At 45.6% G+C, this 20328-nt stretch overlaps 1 protein-coding gene across 4 annotated transcripts in view; it reads left to right on the plus strand.

Annotated features, from left to right (window-relative positions):
- fermt2 (FERM domain containing kindlin 2) overlaps nt 1-20328 on the plus strand; it is a 34207-nt gene that overhangs the window by 2404 nt on the left and 11475 nt on the right. For 2 of the 4 annotated variants that reach the window (XM_079174232.1, XM_079174233.1), the window contains exons 3-5: nt 11222-11455; nt 17503-17631; nt 19972-20004. In XM_079174232.1, the coding sequence (XP_079030358.1) occupies nt 11222-11455; nt 17503-17631; nt 19972-20004 (396 nt within the window). The remainder of the gene's footprint in view (nt 1-11221; nt 11456-17502; nt 17632-19971; nt 20005-20328) is intronic. The other 2 variants (XM_079174234.1, XM_079174235.1) reach the window with 1 other exon arrangement.

Raw genomic sequence — 20328 nt, forward strand, 5'->3', positions numbered from 1 at the left:
TGCGATTTGGGAGTGACAGTGTTGTGTGTTGACGGTGCTCGAACGCTCGGCATTCCTGGAGCGCTCCCAAGGTTTTATTCCCTGCCCGTGGTCCCGTTTTTAGCTCCCCTGTCAGAGCGCCTGCATAATTGAGCTCTTTGTTCTCTGCCGTCGTCTGTGCCGAGCAGCGTCCACGCCGGGCGAGTGCAGCGTCGCCGGCGTGGGACGACATGAATCCATTGGTCCTCCAACCGCCAACGTCACTCACGGCCCGGCCTTATCCATTGTTTGACTTGTGTTTGCACTTTTTGTTCCGCTCTGGTTGAAGGGTGACCTTTCTGGATGGGACACCTTCTTCTGAGGTGTAGTGTGGTGAAGGAAGTTGACTGTCTTTCTATTGTTTTCTTCATTCCTAATTTCTGTTTCCTTTTCTTAAGGATGTAGCTATTTGCTGATGACTCCCTTTTTTTATCTTTTATGGATTCCGGCTGTTTTGAGATCATGACGTCCACAGTTGACAACAGTTTTGATTTGTTTACCGTGGTTGGCCGTTGGTTGTTGTTGCACCAAAGTAAAATAACAGGACGTGGGTGTGCGTGGCGTTTCCACAGTCTTATCAAAAGAAATACTGTAATTCCAGCCTCGGTTACTGTTATTCAACTTCCCTTTGCATTATCGTACTACTACCACCTTTACTGCAGTTAGATTGGCTTACTGTAGTATCCCTGAAGGTAATTGACCCTCTTACTGAGAAGCAGAGCTGACATTAAACTGCTCTATAAGAGTGTTTTTTGGTGGACGTTTCATTTGACTGCCGTCTCCCTCCTACCCTCAGTCAACACGTTGTTCTCTGCGGTAATCATTAACCCGTCGACAACGTGGGTTTTCCACATGGCCACACACTGCCGGGGAGCTGTACACTATCCATGTGACGCACGATATTTCGCATTTGGAACAGGCGACGATGTGCTTTCGGTAGCAGAGAAAATAAACATTTTCTTTATGATCATTTGGGAAAGATTGGACAAAGCTCTTGATTCAAATCTGTCCAAAGAAATAAAATCTTAAACATGATTTTTTTTTGTTGTGACCTCCACCAAGCTATGTATTAATGTCTTTGTTTGCAATCTGAGCTGCGAGGAAACAATCTGTGCTAATGAATGAGTTACATTATGAGATTAAAGAAACTGGTAAGACAACAGGTCTTTCTATTGCCTGTCTCTAAACCTCCCAGCATGCACTGGTGACAGTGCTCACTGCACACCTCTGTCACATACTCACTGTTGGAGCTGCTGATTGCTCGGACGTGCTGGTTGTACATAGACACTGTACGTGTGCACATGCACGTACACATGGTGCTGTGAGAAGGGACACAGATGCCACAGAGTTTTGGCCGGCGATGCGTCAGTCTCTCATTCAAAAGAACATCCTGGTGCTATGTGACAAATCTCTCTCTCTCTGTCTATCCTTCCTCGCTCTCTCTCGGACACTCCACAATGAAGGACAACTTGTGAATCAGTAATGGCTTTCCACGACGGTGCGTTTGTCTTCTATCAAACACGTGTGGCTGAATGCAGAAGCAGTATGTGTTTGTGCGAGTCAGCTGTCCTCTGTACGATGACCGGTGTTCTCATTGGTAGTATTTGTGTGCACGTTGGGGTCGGTGGGCGTGTCTCGCCGACATGTCTCCCGCATCCATTTTTCAACTCCTTCCTGTGAGTCTTCTCGTCCACATTGCCGGCTCAAATGGCCTTCGATAATGGATTAAACAGACAAATGCCAGGAAGGCACTTAGCTATTGATCACGGTAGCGAACGCCGCTTCCATTTCCCTGCAGCAACCCTCCAAAGAGAGCAGTATTTAAAGCCAGCTGATTCACCGCCTCCTGCCCCCCCCCCCCCCCCCCCCCCCACACACACACACACACGCACACGCACACGCACACAGACACTCCTGTGATCCTTTCATCGCTTCTTGCTCATCATCACTTCTGCTTTCTCTGACCGTTTTTTTCCTCTCTAAAAGCTAATGTTGCCATTGAGATGGGGAAAACAAATATTGCACAAACAACAACATTAGCTGGCGAGAGATCTATTGGATTTCAAGCGATTGTTCCCAAAGTTACATTGCTTTTAAATCTGGTAAACCGTGGTTTACGGTAAGTGCTTCAGCTATCAATGTTTCACACAAATACGTACGTTGTTATTTTGCACACACTTGAGGTTGAGGTTGTACTCCATGCCCTTTCGAGTCAAGGCCTCCGACTTTCAAGCCTGTCCAGCCTACAGATAAGAATACCACATTTTAGCTAATTATGCAAACCAATGAAAAAGCAAGTCATGGAATGAGCAGCTAGCAAACGTAAATGAGTATGTTGTTCCAGTGCCTTTGCTGGAGATATGCTGGTTGCATTGGCTCTGCTTTGCCTCACAAAAGACAGCTGAGGGTAGAGGGACTGGATGGAGGAGAAAATGGGAGGGAAAGAGGGAGAGAGAGGGAGGGGGGGTGGTGGAGATTGTGAGGAGTGAGAAGGGCCGGAGCCTTCTCGCTGTGTCTCTCCTTCCCGTTGTGACGTTAGCCACGCTGCAAAAAAAAATTCCATAAAAGTCTTCGATGAAGCAGGAAATGACTTCCAGTGTTTGGCATGTTCTCTAGTCGCTGCAGTCATTGCTGGATTCATCCACCTCGCCCTCTCTCTCTGTCCACTTCCCTCCCCCCCTTCTCATTCCCACTTCATCTCATTATGTTTTGTGGAAAATATATATTGTTTGGCAGCCATTTCTTAACGTTTGGCACGATCGGCTCCTCCGGCCACGTAGCGAGGCTTGATAATCGATGGGGAAACCTTGAAGTACACATTGTTCCCGTTCTCGTGTCTTCTGAACCAGGTTCGTGTGTGCTGACTGTTCAATGTTCCATAAATAGAACTTGAGCAAACTAATTGGTCCAGTGTGACTCTTGGATAGTTCATGTGGTTGTTTCCAGCGAGGGGCCTCTGCAGTTCTTTTGGATGCCGTACCGCCAGCCGGCCACGGAAAAGAACTTTTCCCCCTGCATGACAGAGAAAATGTGTAATTTGTGTCTGCGATGACCTACATATTCACATCGCAAGTGAATCGGCGAAGGTTCTTTCTACCCCAGAGGCACCTCTAACAAAACAGCAAGTTAAAGTTATAATGTTCAATAAGAAGAGACTTTAATGTTTCTTCTGGGCAACTTTGATTGTCAGCTATTTGAGCTCTGTGTCCTTTTTATTTGCGACGTCAAGATACTGTCTGCTGGCGGTTGTGGTGACCAGAGGGAGATGGCTTCGCTTTTGACAATGGAGCGCAGCTTTCATTAGGAAACAGACGCGATTTAACACAGGATGCTGAACTTCCTCTGGGCTTTTTTTAATGCGCCTTCTCCCTTGAGCCTTCCTTGCATTCCCACCTTCCTGCCCTCTTGTGTTTTTTTTTTTTTTTTTTTTAAAGGATATGTGTTGGGCTGAGGGGAAAGATGGTCCTTCAGTCCCTATAGAGAGCAAGATGAAGCGCTGCGATACTGTAGTCTGTCTCGATGACGTGAGAGCCGTGAACATCTCAAACATTCATCGTCGCACACCAGGAGAGCGGGAGATTTCCTTTGATGGATGTCTGTAACCACTTTCCCCTCTCCTCGCCTCAGCTCGCCATTACACACGGTACAGATATGTCACTGTGTGCAATGAGACTCATCGATTTCTGGACTGCGGAGCCATCCTAAATGTCTGGCGTTGCGAAGTGAGAAACGGCCTGGCAGCCTGTGTGATCATCCTGCTCTCTAATCTCTCAAGACAGGAAGTAGTTAGCCTAAGTAGCGGTCCTGCCCAGGCCAGAGCTTTCCTGTTTCACTAGCAAGATGATACAGTGATTGTGCTGTTCTGTACTCGAGACTTGCAGCACATGTTCACACATAGACGGCACCTAGCCTATACATTTACACACATCAGTGTTTCCCAAATAGAGAGTTCATTTTAGCAGCTACAAGCTAAACATATATTTTGTTTAATTATGTTTTATTTATTTCTTCCGGTCAATATTCTGCCCGGCAGTGCAGACAGTGGATTGAATGAGTGAGTTAAGGACTATCTTATTAGTCATGTTTGACATCTTAAACGTGCAGTGGGACAAACTTTCATGGCACCTCTGTTGCTTTTTGTCCCTCTCGCCTTCCTGTAGTGGCAGGCGGTGCAGTAGGTCCATTGGAGGGAAATGTTAGAGCAGCACATTGTTGTAACAACACGCACCTGTGTGCGAATGGAGTAAACTGATAGGATGTTTTTGTCGAGGTTCTCGGCCTCCTTTTCATTCATTTAAACTTTTCCCCGCCTCGCTGTCAGTCTCTGTGCAAAGCAGCGAGTGAGCGGGTTGGTTTTCATAACCGAGGGATGAGGCTTTGTTATTGTGACAGAGCTCAGCTTGTTAAAAGGATTTCATTACAACTCTGTCACTCCTTGAAGTTTAAATATGATTAAAGTTCCAGGTTATTTAAAGCCCAAATTATTTCCCTCATTTAATTTTTTCCATAGCAGGTGTGTTTTTCCAAAAAAATTTCTCAAAATAAGAGATTCGGCGATTACAATTTTCTTGGCCGATTTCAAAAATAAAATAAATGTTATCCTTTTACTTTGTTATTGTCGTCTATAGTGGTTATTTGCATAAGACACATGTTTCAAATGATAAGGAAATAACTAATAGTATTAAAAAAACCATCTTTTAATAATAATTGAATAACAATATGCCAAGTGTCTGATTTAGGTTTTTCCTCAATAGCTTATTCTGGACTTGCATTCGTGACAAATTGCAAGCTTTATGTTCTCTTCGCTCACGCTCAAGAAGTAGCACAGCGATATCACGTGTGTGAATACGTGACCAGTAACAAAACTGAAATATGATCCGGTCGATGAGTTGAAAACCTTCTGGTTACGATCGGAAGCCTGTCAATCAGTGCATCTCTACTCAAAATGATGAAAAACGTTCAAGTCTTCAAATTGCTCATTTTTTCTAATCAGCGGTCAAACAAAACACTACATTTACAATTTATATTAAAAAGAAACAAGCAGAATTTTTTTTTATATTAATTAGCTATAACTAGGACAGCTTTTGTCAGCTAATTGTGTCAGTGCTGCTGTAGATTGAATATTTAACCTGGTAGAAAGTTGTCCAAAGGGTTTCTAGAGAAGTTCAGCTGGAAGAAGAGTCAGCGGGGGCGGCTCCTCCCGGTCCTGAGGGGACGTCTGGCAGGATGCATTCATGGATAGAAGGACAGATGAATACTGTCTATCTGCTCCATTGATCTCAGTCCCAGAGTTTCTTTGTAATGTCATTATTCCACCGGGTCCCTGAACACTTAATTGTATAAAGCTGTGTCAGGGCGGAGGAGGAGGAGGAGGGGGAGGGGGTGGGGGTGGGGGGGTACCCCCACTGTTTTGCTGTGTTTGTATTATGACACAAATGGATACAAACGGTCTCTAAGGAGGTTTGTGTAATAGCCCCGCCTGGCCTCTCCTCATGCATCAAAAGCCTGTTGCACTCTCTTCTTACTCTAACAGGCTGGATGTTCCCAGATTTCCCGTTAAGATGTCCGACTCATTCCATTTTAAAGGAAACATCCGTTATTGTCTTTTACTGAGTATAAGGCACGATTCTGCCTCCACCACCTCAGCTGCAGCAAAGCAGGCTAATCTCATCCCTTTTGGAGACCTGAACCGTGATGCAACAAAGGACGGGTATCGTCCAATTTCAGATGGAAAGCCTGCGGATTTGTGTGTGTGTGTGTGTATTTGATGTCAAATCAGCCAGCATCCTATTCCAAGCCATCTAGATTTGGACTGGGTTCGTCTGTCTGTCTGTGGTGAAGTAGTAGTGGCGGCATAACACTTTTGAATGGAATCAATATCCGTCTGCCCCGGTGTCCCCTGACTCCTTTTAGGCCAGCCGTGACCTTTAAAGGATTCCTCGCTATATATTATCGACACAGGGCTCAACCTCGATGAACCTGTGTGTTTCTTTGTCCCGCAGCCTAAAAAGCCTTAATGGCACCACTAAGTGTCTCTTTGTCAGGTAAAGTTAGACAGCTTGAAAGGGTTCAGGTCTGTTTTTGCATATTTAATGACCGTGATAAATGGCCTGTTTGATTTACTATTGGCAGAATGCTGAAATAAGCCCGGCGGCAGAGAGTGGGCATACGCCGTTGTGTATCAGATGGAACAGTTGCATCGCACGTCATGTCTTCTGGGTTTAGTTTATCTGTTAAACGTTCGTCACGAGTCCAGAAACGAGTTTGTCTGCTGCAGATCTTCCCCTGTGATCCTGTGTGACTGTATCTCATGTCTGCCACGCAGATATTGTCATCACTTGTCTCTGTCTACCGTGTTCTATGCATGTTGGGTGTATCTGATGTTGATTGCCATCTTGTTTCCGACCTAAAGACCGTTTACAGCAGATCTAATTGAAGGACGGTGCGTACCGGTTGCTTCCTGTCTCTTTTGCTTTTCAACATCGACCTTCGCCTTCGCCTCGGACGTGGGGTGTGTTCAGAAAGAGAGAGGCTGTCGTGTTGTAGAGGGGAATACGCTGCGAGAGAGAGAATGAATAAGACTGACGAACCTGCAGCTCTGTCTTTGTTGTGTATGAAAACAAGTGTCAGCCAGGAGTCACCAAGGAAACGGCATGACCCGCCTCACCTAGCTGTAATGTTTTCATCAGCTGATGGCTGAAAATGACAAAGCCTTGCACTGCGTGGCCTTGGTTATCACTGATTGGCTAACAGCTTGAAACCCGGTGGAAAAAGTCCTGACCTGTACGTGTGTTCGCTCTTTAATCACCTTCATCAGTGATGCTGGAGATGAGCCTGGATTTATCTTTAGGTGTCAGCTGACTGTGATGAGTCATTGCGTGCACATGCAACAGCCATGATGTGTTGCTTTCCAGTGCAAAGCCCAGTGCCCGGTCTCAGTAATGACGAAATGTGTTCTTCTCATTCAGAATGTATCATTAGCGCTTCAACTGATCAGCAAATCAACTCAAGAGTTGATGTGTGTTTTACCTAAATTGGTTTAATTCCAATTAAACAATGCTGTGTCTCAACTTAAGTTCTTCCATACTTACACTTGCTATTTTGAGTGCATAGGTGCTTTCACAGTATGTCAAAATGCAGTGCATTATTATATACTACTAATTTGGTGTACTCGTAACGGTCCAATAGTTTAGTGTGGAACCATCACACCCTCAACGCTCGCTATCTTGGCTCCGTAGCAAAAGGGGAAATACCAACAATCTCGGGAAAATGGCGGAGATTCCGGCGTATTGTCCTTCTCGCGTGAAACGGGGAACACGCAAGCAATTAAAAGAAAAAAAGCTTTTTAATTTAGTTTTATGGTTATAAAGCGAGCAAACAAGTAGGGTGACAAGCATTGTCGAATGTTGGTGGTAAACCTCCGCGATGTTGCAATTTGCTATTAATTCAAAGAAAGAGCAGTCAGCTTTTGCGATCGTTATTTACAGTAAGTGCACAACAGCTGTGTTCGATTTGAGACTGCACGACCCTGACGAAATTCATGCACTAAGTGCACAATGTACGACGTGGAAGTCTACGCAGCACATCTCTCTGTTCTGATTTTACTGAAATATCCCACAGAATTGCCAAATTTGCAGAGTGGAAACCAGTTAAACGCAGAAATATAACTGTCTGATTGAAAAATAACCAAATAATGTTTACAGAACCATAAAACTATAAGGCAGACAGCTGAGAGTCGTCTGCTACTGCATCTGTGTGTATAAAGTGTGTCAGTAGATGCATTCTGACTGTCTTAGGCGTAAAGACAGTGTTTCAATGTCGTGAGATAAAACTGGAGCTGCATGTAAACTCTCCTCCTCACGCCCGCTATGTCTCCTGTTATTTTGTCCTCTGCTCATCCTCCTCATCTCTCCTGTTCCTCCGTCCTCATCGTCTCTTCGGTCGTCCCGTCCCCTCCCCCTCACGGTCGGGCCTCCATAAACATAGCTGCCTCCTAATGTAAACACCACAGATGCTCTAGGAGGGGAGGCATTGAGAGAGCAACGGGGAGTGATGGGGAGGAGAGGCAAGGAGGAACAATTCAGTTTCCCTAATTATTCCAAATACAGCCCTGCAAATGCGGTACTTTTGGCCTTCTATACAATATTTTAAGCGCCATGTGCTCCTTGTGTTTTCTTTTTAATTGCTTTGTTGGATATTCAGAATGAGCCCATGTCATTTCAAAGCAGTGTTTCTCACTGAGGTATCTGCTGCTCAAAGCAGAGGAAGTGGTCTCGTTAGAGAGCTGCGGTGGTGGTGAATGAAAAGAACTCAGTTTGACACAATTTATGGATTAATTGAGCTTGTTAAAGCGCACCCACGCACAAACACACGGAACTAATGTAGTTAATGGAAGGATAACAACACCCTCCCTTCCACAAATCCCCAAACCAGTACACACACACAATCTCTGTATCATCTTTCACATCCTGCAGAGGTCATAAAACATGGTTTTCCTATTCTATCCCCCCTTCCCCTTGTCTTTCAAGCCCTCCTTGCACACTCACTCACACACACACATCACTCTACTGAGGAGCTGTGGGTCCACATTTCATGTACCCAATTACTTAGGCCCCCGCTCCTCTGGCTGCTGCATTACGTCAGGCTTGGCAGGCTGTATTTTTAGCTTGGCGATGCCATTGGCCCGCTCCCCCTCCCTCCCCAGTAGATTGAGTTACCACCTTGTTGCTGAAAGAACCCAACGGACGCCACGTGAACTGCCCTCGTCCAATCGCAACACATCGAACCACTGCGTGATGACGCAAGCGAGCAGAAAGGAAAAGGCTATGTCCAATAAGGTTTTGCCGGTGGGCGGAGACAAAGAAACGCTGGAGCAGGGGCCATCGAGACTGTGTTGAGGGTAACTGGGACCGGCCGAGGCCTTGCCACAGACTGTATGGTGGTTGTGCATGCTGAGTATGAGGACGTTTCTATAGAACGCGGTCTGTGGTGAAGACCGGAGTGCCAAATGTTAATGCTAGCTGTTCCGCATCGCTCCCAGACACCAGAAATTACACGGTCGTAAGAGGAAAAACTGTGAGCAGAGTTATGAAAATACTTTTCGGCCTATTTTCCTCTCTCCTTACTCCCTCTTATTATTTCAGCCTTTAATAGCTGCAGGGCACTTAAGGGAGCCGTTTGGTTGATGGCGAGCAATGAAGTTGTGTTGCGCACAGCTGAGGCATCAGAATGGAGCGATGACAGCTAGACCCCCATGCTGCTGGAGTAACTCACACAGGGTCCCGGAAAGAAAGCTTGGAATGTTTTCTCTCAAGTACCAAGTGTTTGTCTGCGCAGTAAACTGTATAACACCCAGCAGCTTGACAAACAAGTCCTCCCCAAAATCAATTCACACGGCCCAGGGCCTTCACAATGGCATCTGCATTGAGATGCTGGTGGCCACTCTTCTTTTTAAAATGTTCCCTCCCCTCTTTTTAATCGCCAGTGTAATCTCTTGCTCATCCCAGTTTGCTTTGCTCGCATCACAGCGGTCTTGTTTCCTGGTCCGAAGCAGCCAATCCGCTAATCCCATTCATTCGGCTTTTAGACGGGATCAGCCGGAGAGTGTCAACAATGCGTATGTAAAGTTAAGGTCGGGGGGGGGGAACAATGGCGGCGCATTGGAAACCGAGGGCCACTCGATGTTTAGGTTACCATGACACCAAGCTGTTTTGGCAGATGGAGGAGGTCAACGTAGGCCAACATCCGAGTTCCCTCCTAACTTTTAACATTGTTGCCATGTTCCTTTTCACAACATGTTAGAAGCTATATGCATCAGTCAGTGTTGGACTGCGATGGATATGCTGTGTATCGGAGAGTGATTTTTAGTCCATTAGTAGCTGCGTCCTTCCTCCTGTAATACACAGGTGTATTGTGTTGATGCCGCATTTAGATAATGTGCGGCCAGCCGAGAATATGAAGTAGATCTCAGCAATGTTCAGCATTCATTTGCACTGTATACCATGATCTGTGGATTTGTGATTATTTACTGGATCAGGGTATATGCATTCAAACTATTGCTGACACTGCAGTGTGTATATATATGTTGAAGCGGTTCAGATCGACTGATTTGATTTAAAGGATGACTAAGCAAACGCACGTCTGTGCCGGGACACAGTGACTCTGAAAGGAGACAGAGGATAGGCTGGAGACTACGTGGGCGGAGGAAATGAGACACCGCTTTAGGAAGTGCCTTCCTGGACTAATGAAGTAATGACATCACGACATGTCCTCTGGTGGGGACATCTGAAAGTAAAACTTAAGGTGTATTCACTCCGTCTCAACGATCATAGACTACTAAGGCCTTTACACAATGTAACGTGCATAGTATGGAGTTAATATTTGAACACTTAAAAAGTGAAGAAAAGCTTCTTCTTCCTTTTTTAGCTAGTCGGCCTGCTATTCCCTTTTGTCCCACTTTTTGCTAACGTAGCGCATTAAAGTGATAACATAGATAAGAAATGGATGCAAAGGAGCTCTCACTGTCTTGAGTGTGGGAGATGCTGCCTTTTCCACTTCTACCTCTCTCTCTGAAGTGATTGGCAGCTGAAACACAACTTCAGCAGTGCTCGTATAGAAACCAGAGCGAGGTGATCTTTAGCAACAGCTGCTTTGAGTTCCCCTAAATCCCTGCAGTTTTACCTTCCCCTTGAAGTCGGACACACACACCATGAGACCACAGGTTGGTACCCATTGTTCCTGAGCCCCTGCGGAGCGAAAGCCCGGGAGCTATGTGGGGTTTTGGGTGGCTTGTGTCTGCTTTAGAGGGATCACGGTGTGACTTTTGAACAAAGAGGGAGGTATGAACCCGATATCCCCCGCAGTGTCGCACAAACAGCCGCGTCTTTCACGCATTCAGTCGTCTCCTCCCTCTCACTTTGACTTCACCGCCCCCAGTGCAAACCTTTTCAGTGCCCCTACCGCCCCTTCACCCCGAACGTGACCCTCGGCCCTGGAGGGACATATTTTGAGCTCGGGTCAGTACAGTGTGATGGTTACAGGCTGAGCGCTCGAGTTACACTTTCCATTTGCCAACAACATCGTCACCTTGCTGTCAATGGATAAAAATGGCAACTAAAATAGCTTCCGTAACTTGTTTTTTATCTTGCATCTCTGCAGTTATTGTTACCAAAAGCTCATCCACTTTTCTTTCCCTCCTCCATAGATGTGAAGAAGGATTGGTCCGACCACGCTTTGTGGTGGGAGAAGAAGAAGACGTGGCTGTTGAAAACCCACTGGACGTTGGACAAGTACGGCATCCAGGCCGACGCCAGGCTGCTGTTCACGCCGCAGCACAAGCTGCTGCGCCTCCAGCTGCCCAACATGAAGCACATGAAGGTCAAAGTCAACTTCTCGGACCGCGTCTTCAAGGCCGTGTCCGACATCTGCAAGACTTTCAGTAAGTGGAGCGACTTGACTCATTTGCAGGACAGCTGGGCCGGGAAATGTTCACAATGTTAGTCAAGATGTGGGAAACGTGTGAGATGAGGTGTGACTGAGTTACGGGAAACGAGTGTAGAGTCTACACGGCCCTGCTGAAGGTGCCCACCCTGCTCAACCGAAAACATCTCCCAGTAAGACTATTTTTGAAAAGGCTTTGGAAATGCTCCACATCAAACATAGCTAATCGTGTCCTTCCTCGCGTTGTTTTTATCCCTGGAAATTTGTTATGTTTATTAAACACACTCTGAGCTCTGCATGCTGGAGTCACGTCTCCTGACTGGTCGTCCACTGTTGGCTCTGCAGTCATGTCCTTTGGAACCTGGGCTCCGTCGGCCTCACAGTAATGTTTAGTAAACAGAGATTATCAATCTGTCTCAGGTTTATAACACAGACGCACACCAAAGCATACATTGCTCAGTGTTTTGCTTACCCACTGTCTCTTCCACTAATATCATGTCCAAATTGAACTATCCCCCACGGTGTACGTAGCACCCAAGTGTCACACACGCACTCTCTTATCGGTATCTGCCATCGCTGGCGCCACCATGTTCTATCAGAGGTCACTTACTGACCTTTTCCTCAGCTCAGACCTCGCTGTCTGCCTTTTAAGGCCTTTACACACCAGCAAGTATTACACGTTTTAGGGCTTTTATTGTGAAAGGTAAGAATGGAAGGAGTGGATCTGGTACACACCGTCTTCGTCAAGGCTCAAAGGAGTAATAAAGTTTGGTTCAGACTATTGGAGCCGCTGTGTTGTTGTTTTATAAATATAGGCACAGCTCAACTTGTTCCGTACAACGCGATTGGTCGATGCCTTTACTCGCGGTGCAAAAGCTCAGAAGTGAACCTTGTTCCGAAAAAAAAAAATTGCAAAATATTCCCGTTCTGTGTGAAAATATTCATGACAATAAAAACAACTTTTCTTATACTGACGTGCGAAATAATCTCATAAAAAAAGAAATGCTTCTGCTGTGTTGAGGCCTTTTTAGTTACGGTCTCCAGCAGGATTCACAGGTCCGGAGAACCCTCGCCAATATAACCAGGAAGGGTCCGAACACACCTGTTGTGTCTCCGTCACTGGCAGGATCAGGGGCCCCAGTGGCAGCGCTCCTGCTTCTATTGGCCTCTACAGGTAGCACTAGACCTTGTTTTTCATTCAGCAGGAATGGAGCTTTACATTTCAACGGGGTCAGACACAGTTCTATTAAAACGAAAAGGCCAAATTTCATTTAGTGTAAATATACAATGGGACTGTTTTTGAAAGCAGAGGCGGGGGAGAAACAGGCCTGTAGCCTTTCAGGCCTAGTTAGGAATGCGTCTGCTGCTTCTGTAATAAATCTATTTCAGCTTCGTAGAAATTCAGGACAAATTGCTTTTGGCTGACATGGCGCGTGGCAGGATGTCGCGAGGCGTCAGTGGCTGTTGTTTAACTGCATTACTGTGTACAAAACGCAGAAACTTGTGCTAAAGTGGCAGTCGGACCGTTCTTGACTAACCGTGGGTATGACAGCTGACTTACAGCTGCTCTGGACTGGAAGCATTCAATTTTTTTTTGTTATCTGGGCAACTTTGAGTTTCACAATTTCCTGTGCGTGTTTTCTGCTGACTCTGAACTGCACAGTATAGAGATTGGGATGGGACAGGAAGGGACGAGGCCTGTCCAGCTGGCCTTCGCTCCAGACGGCAGAGAGGGAGGGCCAGAGAAACGGGGGGAGTTTTTTTTTGTGTTTGTTTTCAGCTATGTGCGACTTTGGCCCCAGTTCCTTTTCCCATACTAATTTATTGGACTTTTTTTTTTTTTTTTTGCTGTAGTATGTCCAGTCAAATGGTCACACAGGAGCTATTTCCTGTTCCAAAACAGGTTCATTCCTCAGTATAGTGTTTGGCTGTTCTGATCCCCACCCACAGACTTTCAGTCTCTTTAGCACAACTCAAACTCTGGCACAGAGTGTGCCATAGAGTGGAAAAGCATAGAAAATCAACATAAGACTCCAAGTTAAAAGTATAAAACCAATTATCAGTGCTGTACTTCTCCCATGTCCATGGCAGCTGTGTCCTGACACAGACGCAGCACATCTGGGCTGGCTGGGAACCGAGAGGACTCAGCAAAAGTTGAAATCACTCAGTTTCACTCCTGTTTTGAGCCCTGATTGTATTTGGCTGCTCTTACATCCTGTGCAGCACTGCTCATTTGATAGTGAAGCTAAGGAATTAGGGGTTTTCCACTTTTAAGTTGCAAAACATTGTTGAACTCTGTCAACAATTCTGCGAAATTCTCTGAACCCAAAGTTGAAAGTCAAGTTGAAATCTGAAGAATCTCTCAGCGATGGTGTTTATTGTGTTATAGTGTCAGCTGAAACTCTGTAAATATGCTGTCGGGCTGCAAGAAGTGATTATTCATTGATTAAGCTATTGAGCTTCTTTTTATTCATTTTTTAAATAGTGATAAATTCCCAAGCTGACATCTTTTAAATGGCTTGTTTTGAAAACCCAAGAATATTCTGTTTATAATGATGTAAAACAGAGAAAATCTTCACATTTGAGAAGCTAGAACCAACAAATATTTAGCATTTTCGCTATAGAAATCATTTAAATGATGAATAGATTATCAAAAATTGACAACCGTTAACTAATAAATGAATCGTCAAAGTATTTAAGCTCTAAAATGTTGTATGAAATGCAAAAAGTCAGGTCTGTAGTGGAGGGAAAAAATGAATGGCACTGAACTCACTCCTCTGGCTTTTGTAAAGGCATGTTTCTTTCCCAGTGAAGACATGAGCTTGTCCCGTCTAGACAACCTGGGTCTCTTCCAACACATTAAGTACACTAATGCACCTCGTCCCTCTGACAGGACTCTGTTCTACTGCTCACAGATGACTAACACATGACCCTGGACCTGAGGTGGGAGATAAAAATCAGGCTGTTTGACTCAGCAAAGCACAACTTCAGGGTAACAAGAGTCAGGCTGAGCCACTTAAGCTCTGTGTTTTTTTTTTTTTTTTTTTTTTAGTAAGCACTTGTTTGCTACCATGTCTGGCAAAACTCAGACACAATAGCATTCTCTGGAATATGCACGGGGCAGCAGCAATACTGTAACTTTTCCTTATTCGTCAGCACTGAAACTTTACAATGAGTCAAATAAATGTCTAGAGAAATTGATGACCGGGCAGGAAAGGAAAGTGATTGAGAGGTTGTGTGTGTGTGTGTGTGTGTGAATATAGTGGGACCTAAAGAACACAGGGGGGATGAGTTTGAAGAAGGACGTTGACCACTGAGAGGGCGTATTGCAGAGAAGTGTTTATTCTTTGTCCTCCAGAAAGCTTTTTAGATTTGCGTGGGACTGTTGCTTCATCGTTTCGGTCCAGCAGATTTATGGCACATCACCCTGCGGTCTGCTGGACTGGCCCGAATGAGCCGGCCTCTGTTGTCATAACACGGGAGGAGTGCAGCTTCTCCTTAGCTCCAACCCCTAAATTAAAGTGCATTATTATCCTGTTTTGAGTGGCCTTTTTTTCTTATAGAGCAAAAGCGATCCATTGGGATGCCATAGAAATTCTCTCTAAATGCCAAAAACCTTACTTCACTGTACTTCTTCAGTTAAAGTCTTAAACTCTGAAATATCTACACCGTGTACATTCTGATAATTCTCCTTTTCCCACTGGACTGAGGCGAGCCCTCCTTTTAATTAGTCTTTCATGGAACAAACACTTTTTATTGCTCTTGAGTATCAATCAGTCAGCCTCGCATCCCAATGAGTACCCCCTCACAACATGATTTGTATCCATGTAGGGTCTCAAACTGTTTGTACGGTAAACTTTGGTGCTGTAAAATGAGCCCGTGTGACGGCGTTTGCGATTCTTCTGCGGTTGGCCTTACTCACTGCAGTGAATCATGTGTTCCAAGGAGTAGATCTCGCAAGCCCAGCTGGCTCTCAGTCAACCCCGCCTGCTCTGGCTCCCGTCCTGGTTACCACCACATGTCTGCAGGTCTCATTGTCGAACTCCAAGGTGTCATTTCTGCTATTGGAAATCAACCAAGCTTCTGTAAGCAATCTAACCATCCCTCCTCCTCCTCCTCCTCCTCCTCCTCCTCCTCCTCCTCCTCCTCCTCCTCCTCCTCCTCCTCCTCCTCCTCCTGACACCGGCCACAAGTATGCGGTGAGCGAAGTAGCCGTCTTTCCCTCCAGATCCTGATTCTTAAATTATCACTATAAACATACAATTCAACACTCAACGGACTCTGTCAGCAGAAATTGACTGGAATGCTGTAAAACTGTAATTTTCTCTGATTTTGTCTTCTTTATTTCTGTCAAATCTATTTCCTCTCTTCATACTTTAGCAGACATGAAATCTCTATTGTACCGGCTACACCTCTGCTCCCGTCATGGGAATGATGAAAAACGCATATCCGTACTTTTCTCCCCCCACCGCCCACTCATGGTCCACTGCTCCTGTTTCCAGGCGATACAGTAGAGACATCTAATAAATTACTTTTACAGGAACGTATTTACCACATTGAGTAAAGTCTTTGCCTTTTGAGCCACACTTTTGATCTATAGAGGGTTATAATAATAGATGAATGTTGATTATATCTGACGTTTTATTGTGTCACGTTGGTAGATCTACTTCGTAGTAAAAATGCCACATGCCTCTGCGATGCCTCACCAAGAGACGCCGTCCTACCCACGTACACACGGTTTGATACGGTGTGTGTGTGTGTGTGTGTTGGCCTCCTCGCGCTACCCAGCGGGGCTGAAGCTCGGCAGCACGCCTGCAACTCACATGGCTGTATAAGGGCACAGGGACTGCGCTTCATCGCTGCAGCAGAGCGAGAACGAAAGAGGAGAGAGGCAGAGAGAGAGAGGTTGAGCTCCCATCTGGTTGTTCTTAAAACTCCTGGAATGCTTTTGCTTTAGTTACACAAACCAAACAAGCTTTCTCACCAAGCAAAGCCGTTCTCTCTCTCTCTCTCTCTTTCTCTCTCTCTCCTCCTGCTGCTCGTGCTTTCCTCAACACCATCAGCAACCTCTTTAATCGGTCACCTTTCCAATCTTTCGTCTTTAAAAAAAAAATAAAATTTGAGAGATTTATGTCAGCGGATAAAACAAAGTGCAAATAATAAAATATGGCTCTCAAATATCAGCTTGCTTACTTGATTTATATGGAATCTTGTGAAAACCATATCCAGCTGAGGATCCAGACGCGCTTGCTTCCAGACTAGCACCATCTATTCTAGTCCTGACACACTCCTGCGGTCCCACTACTACATCAGAACCGTCCCAAGCCCGTTTTTAAAGCGTCAATGCTGCTGATGAGCGATGGCTCCCTGGCCTCCACGCCCGAGGGAGGGAGGGAGAGAGGGATGGAGGGAAAAGAGGGCAGAGAAGCGGCTCTGTTTTAGTCATTATATTCCGTTTGGTGTGTTACTGTTAGATTGGGATCTTACACACAGGTCACACACCGTTTGGACAGCACAGCTTTCCCAAAATATCATCCTTGAAGATACCGAGATACCAGAAACTTCCTATTACTCACCAGCAGCAACGGAAAAGTGTTTTTATGTGTGTGAGGGGAAAAATTGGAGGACGGAGGGTAAGACGGAGATGGAGGTTGTGTCGGCTCTGTCTCAGTTGGGGATTACAGTTAAAGCAAGATTTGTTGGGGCCCTGAGAAAAGGGATTTGCAATTTTCCACCACTCGTGTGCACAGCTGTCTACAATTCATGCACATCTCCTCGGTCCCTTTGCTTTCTCTTACTTCTCCCCCTTTTTTTTTTTTTACCCTAAAAATGTCTCTGTATTCACCTACATCACAGGTTCTACACACCGTCTGTGTGCTCTGCAAGAGGTCATGTGGTTTATTTGACGCCTGTGGTTGAAACAACACAAATTACTGTATGTTTTTAAGTGGCATATCGTCGTATTTATTGGCTCGGCTTTGTTGTTGGGCGAGATTATGTTCATTTGACGTGAAATTTAACTTCCTTGCTCTCCTTCCCTTCCAGATATCCGCCACCCAGAGGAGCTCTCTCTACTGCGTAAGCCCCGAGATCCCAAGAAGAAGAAGAAAAAGCTGGAGGAGGCAGAGGAGGACGACCTGGAGCTGGAGGGTCCGCTGTTAACCCCTGGATCAGGTGAGCTGATGGATGGTACCTCCTACGTGGAGTGTTGGTTCTAAAATATTACAGCTGAAAGGGTTTCGTAGGAAGGAATGATGATAAATAAAGAGGCGAGTGTAAGTTTTGCACTTCGCATGTATCATGTGGCTCGTGCAAACTGAAGCCTGTATGATGTTTTTTAGGTTCACGGTAGGTTCTTCGAAGTAATTATGGAGCGTTGCGTTTTTTATTTTTGTATTTCATTGTGAAAAGTAATAATCTCGTTTCCCTCAAGCAGCAGGTTGAATAACAGGTTCCCCTGGCCGCTATGGAGTGTCTTGCACTTTTTTTTTAGTTTGAGATCGCACTTGTGGTTCCAAACCCACTAAGATAACTCCAGAGTGCTGCACCCTGCTTCCAGTGACCAAATATGAACGTGTGAGTTTTAGGCCTGCATGACATCTACAGCCCTGCGCTCTCAACTCCTTGGCAGGGAGGACGAAGAATGGTTGAGATTCCACGCATAGTTGGTCACGCTGCCATTTTAAACCCAAACCAGGCTACACCGCTACACTGGCCCTCCTCCCTTCCTTTTGCGCCAGTGAGAGTTACAACCATGTGAGCGGAGAGGAGCAGAACAAAACAGGCTGTGCTGCTGTCACAGATTTAGCATTAATCAAAACAGCTAACGCTATGAAACGGGGCTGAATGGGACTCTTTGTGTGGGTTGAGTCTCTTCTGTCCAGGCCTCTGGTCTGTCCGTTGGCTCCTTAGACTCGGCTCAGAAACGCATAGATGCACTCTCATGTGAGTCCAAAGCGGGCTGACAATCAGTGTGAACTTGGTGAACCATCACAAAAGCTCACAGCCAAGAACAACTAATTCTGCTGACATGCTGATTTGCTTCACTGTGACGCTAGCCGCAGATTATGTATCTATTTTCCCTTTTAACGAAATAAAATAAGGGATTTTTTTTTTATGAACGGCAGATGCTGATTACGCCTAAAGTTGCGTCATTACGTTTCAAGTTCGAGATACATTTTGTTTTCAGTGGGAGACTGTGGTCACGCTATGAAGCGCTGCAGAGAAACTGAGTTTTCAACAGGAATGTGCAGAATCTGTTTACCGTCAGTCACACTTCCTGCGCCCTCCCTATCAGATCACATGCTACAGTCAGAGAGTATAGTTCATGGCCAAGTTGTAGGGCGTTATTCTGTCCCTTGTGGGGAGGGGCTGGCCTCTCAGCTCAGGTCTCCTGATAGGAATCACAAGGCTCTGCAGAGAGGCAGCGATGCAATCACAACCACAGCCTCCCTCTGTGCAGCTAACTGCGTCTGCACGCTCCACACCCCCGAGGAGATGAAGAGACGAGGGCTCCCTGGAGCTAAACCGTGGTCTAACTTTACTGAGTCAAATTCCTGTTTTTCAGAATGACTCAAGCAAGAAATAACCAAAATCCATGGAATCCCCACTTTTCAATTGGTAATAAAAAAAATACTCGTTAGTTGCAGAACTAAACCTTTAAAATCTTTTTTTTTTACTAACTTGTAAAACACATTTATGATAAGAAGTAGATTCCTCCCAGTGGCTCAGAGTACATGTACTGTACTGTGAGGTCAAAGACTAAATTACATGGATGGATGGTGACCAGTACGCTCATATAAGGAGAATATGACCAATTATTTCTACTTTTAAGACTGACAACCCTTTTTCCAAAACCTCAACCTCTCTCCTTAAATGTACTGTTGAGGAAACCCCATGTGCCCCTGTCACAGTGTTGGTCATTTTGGTTAAAATAAAAACATGTTACTAATCCTCAACTGTTGTTGTGACTCAGAACGGAGCCATGGTGTTGCCCATGATGCCGGTACACCGAGTCCTTCTCCGCCCCGCCACAACTTGACGTGCCTGCTATATCAAATGTATCTTTCCCTGTCAGCATGCACAGCATAGCTCAGGCAACCAGTACTTTTTTTATGTTTGTGCTGCAGTTTATACATGCATGGCTGGGTCACGTTGACCAACGCCTTGCCTGGGTTTTCAATCAGTCATTCCGTGTTGGATGGCTATGAATGGGGTGGACGGGAACGACGGAACCTCACTAGTCATTCCAGGGTGATCTCCCTCTGCAAAGAGGGTAAAACTGAGTCATCCACTCTGAGGCGAACAGTTGGCAGGGCCCATGGAAATGCACACAGATCTCCCCGTTCTTGTATTTCTCTACGTTTTGTCCTTTCTCATCCGTTTCCTCCTGTTCTCGTAGAGTTTTCAGTGTCTTAAAATCTGTCCACTTGATGCCGTTTGTTCCCCTTTCCGCTTCTTCCCTCCAACTATCTCCTGTCTTTTCTTCTCTTCCTCTGTCTCTTTTCATCCTAGCCTCTGAGGTAATATACATCGGACCTGTCAAAGGTAAGCTTTCCTCTTCCTCTGTCCTTTTTACTCTTCAGCACTGCTTCCTCGCGTTCCCCTTCCTCCCCCACCCTCTACTCACCACAGCTGGAGTGTTGAGGTCACGTGAGACCTGTAACCAGTCGGGACAGCCGAGAGGAAGTTAGCTGATTTGGGTTGTCACATGATTAAGGCTTTGCCTCTCATTAGAAATGAGCTCAAAGCGCACTTTTTTTCTTCCGGCTTCCCCAGGCCTGCTCACTGTGCCTGCTGACTGTTGATCACTTTTTTTCGCCCTTGAAATTGGGGGTTACTGAGATGGTCTTGAGTAAATTCTTATTAGTT

The sequence above is a fragment of the Pholis gunnellus genome, assembly GCF_910591455.1.
Source record: "Pholis gunnellus genome assembly, chromosome: 15".
NCBI classification, from domain to species: Eukaryota; Metazoa; Chordata; class Actinopteri; order Perciformes; family Pholidae; genus Pholis; species Pholis gunnellus.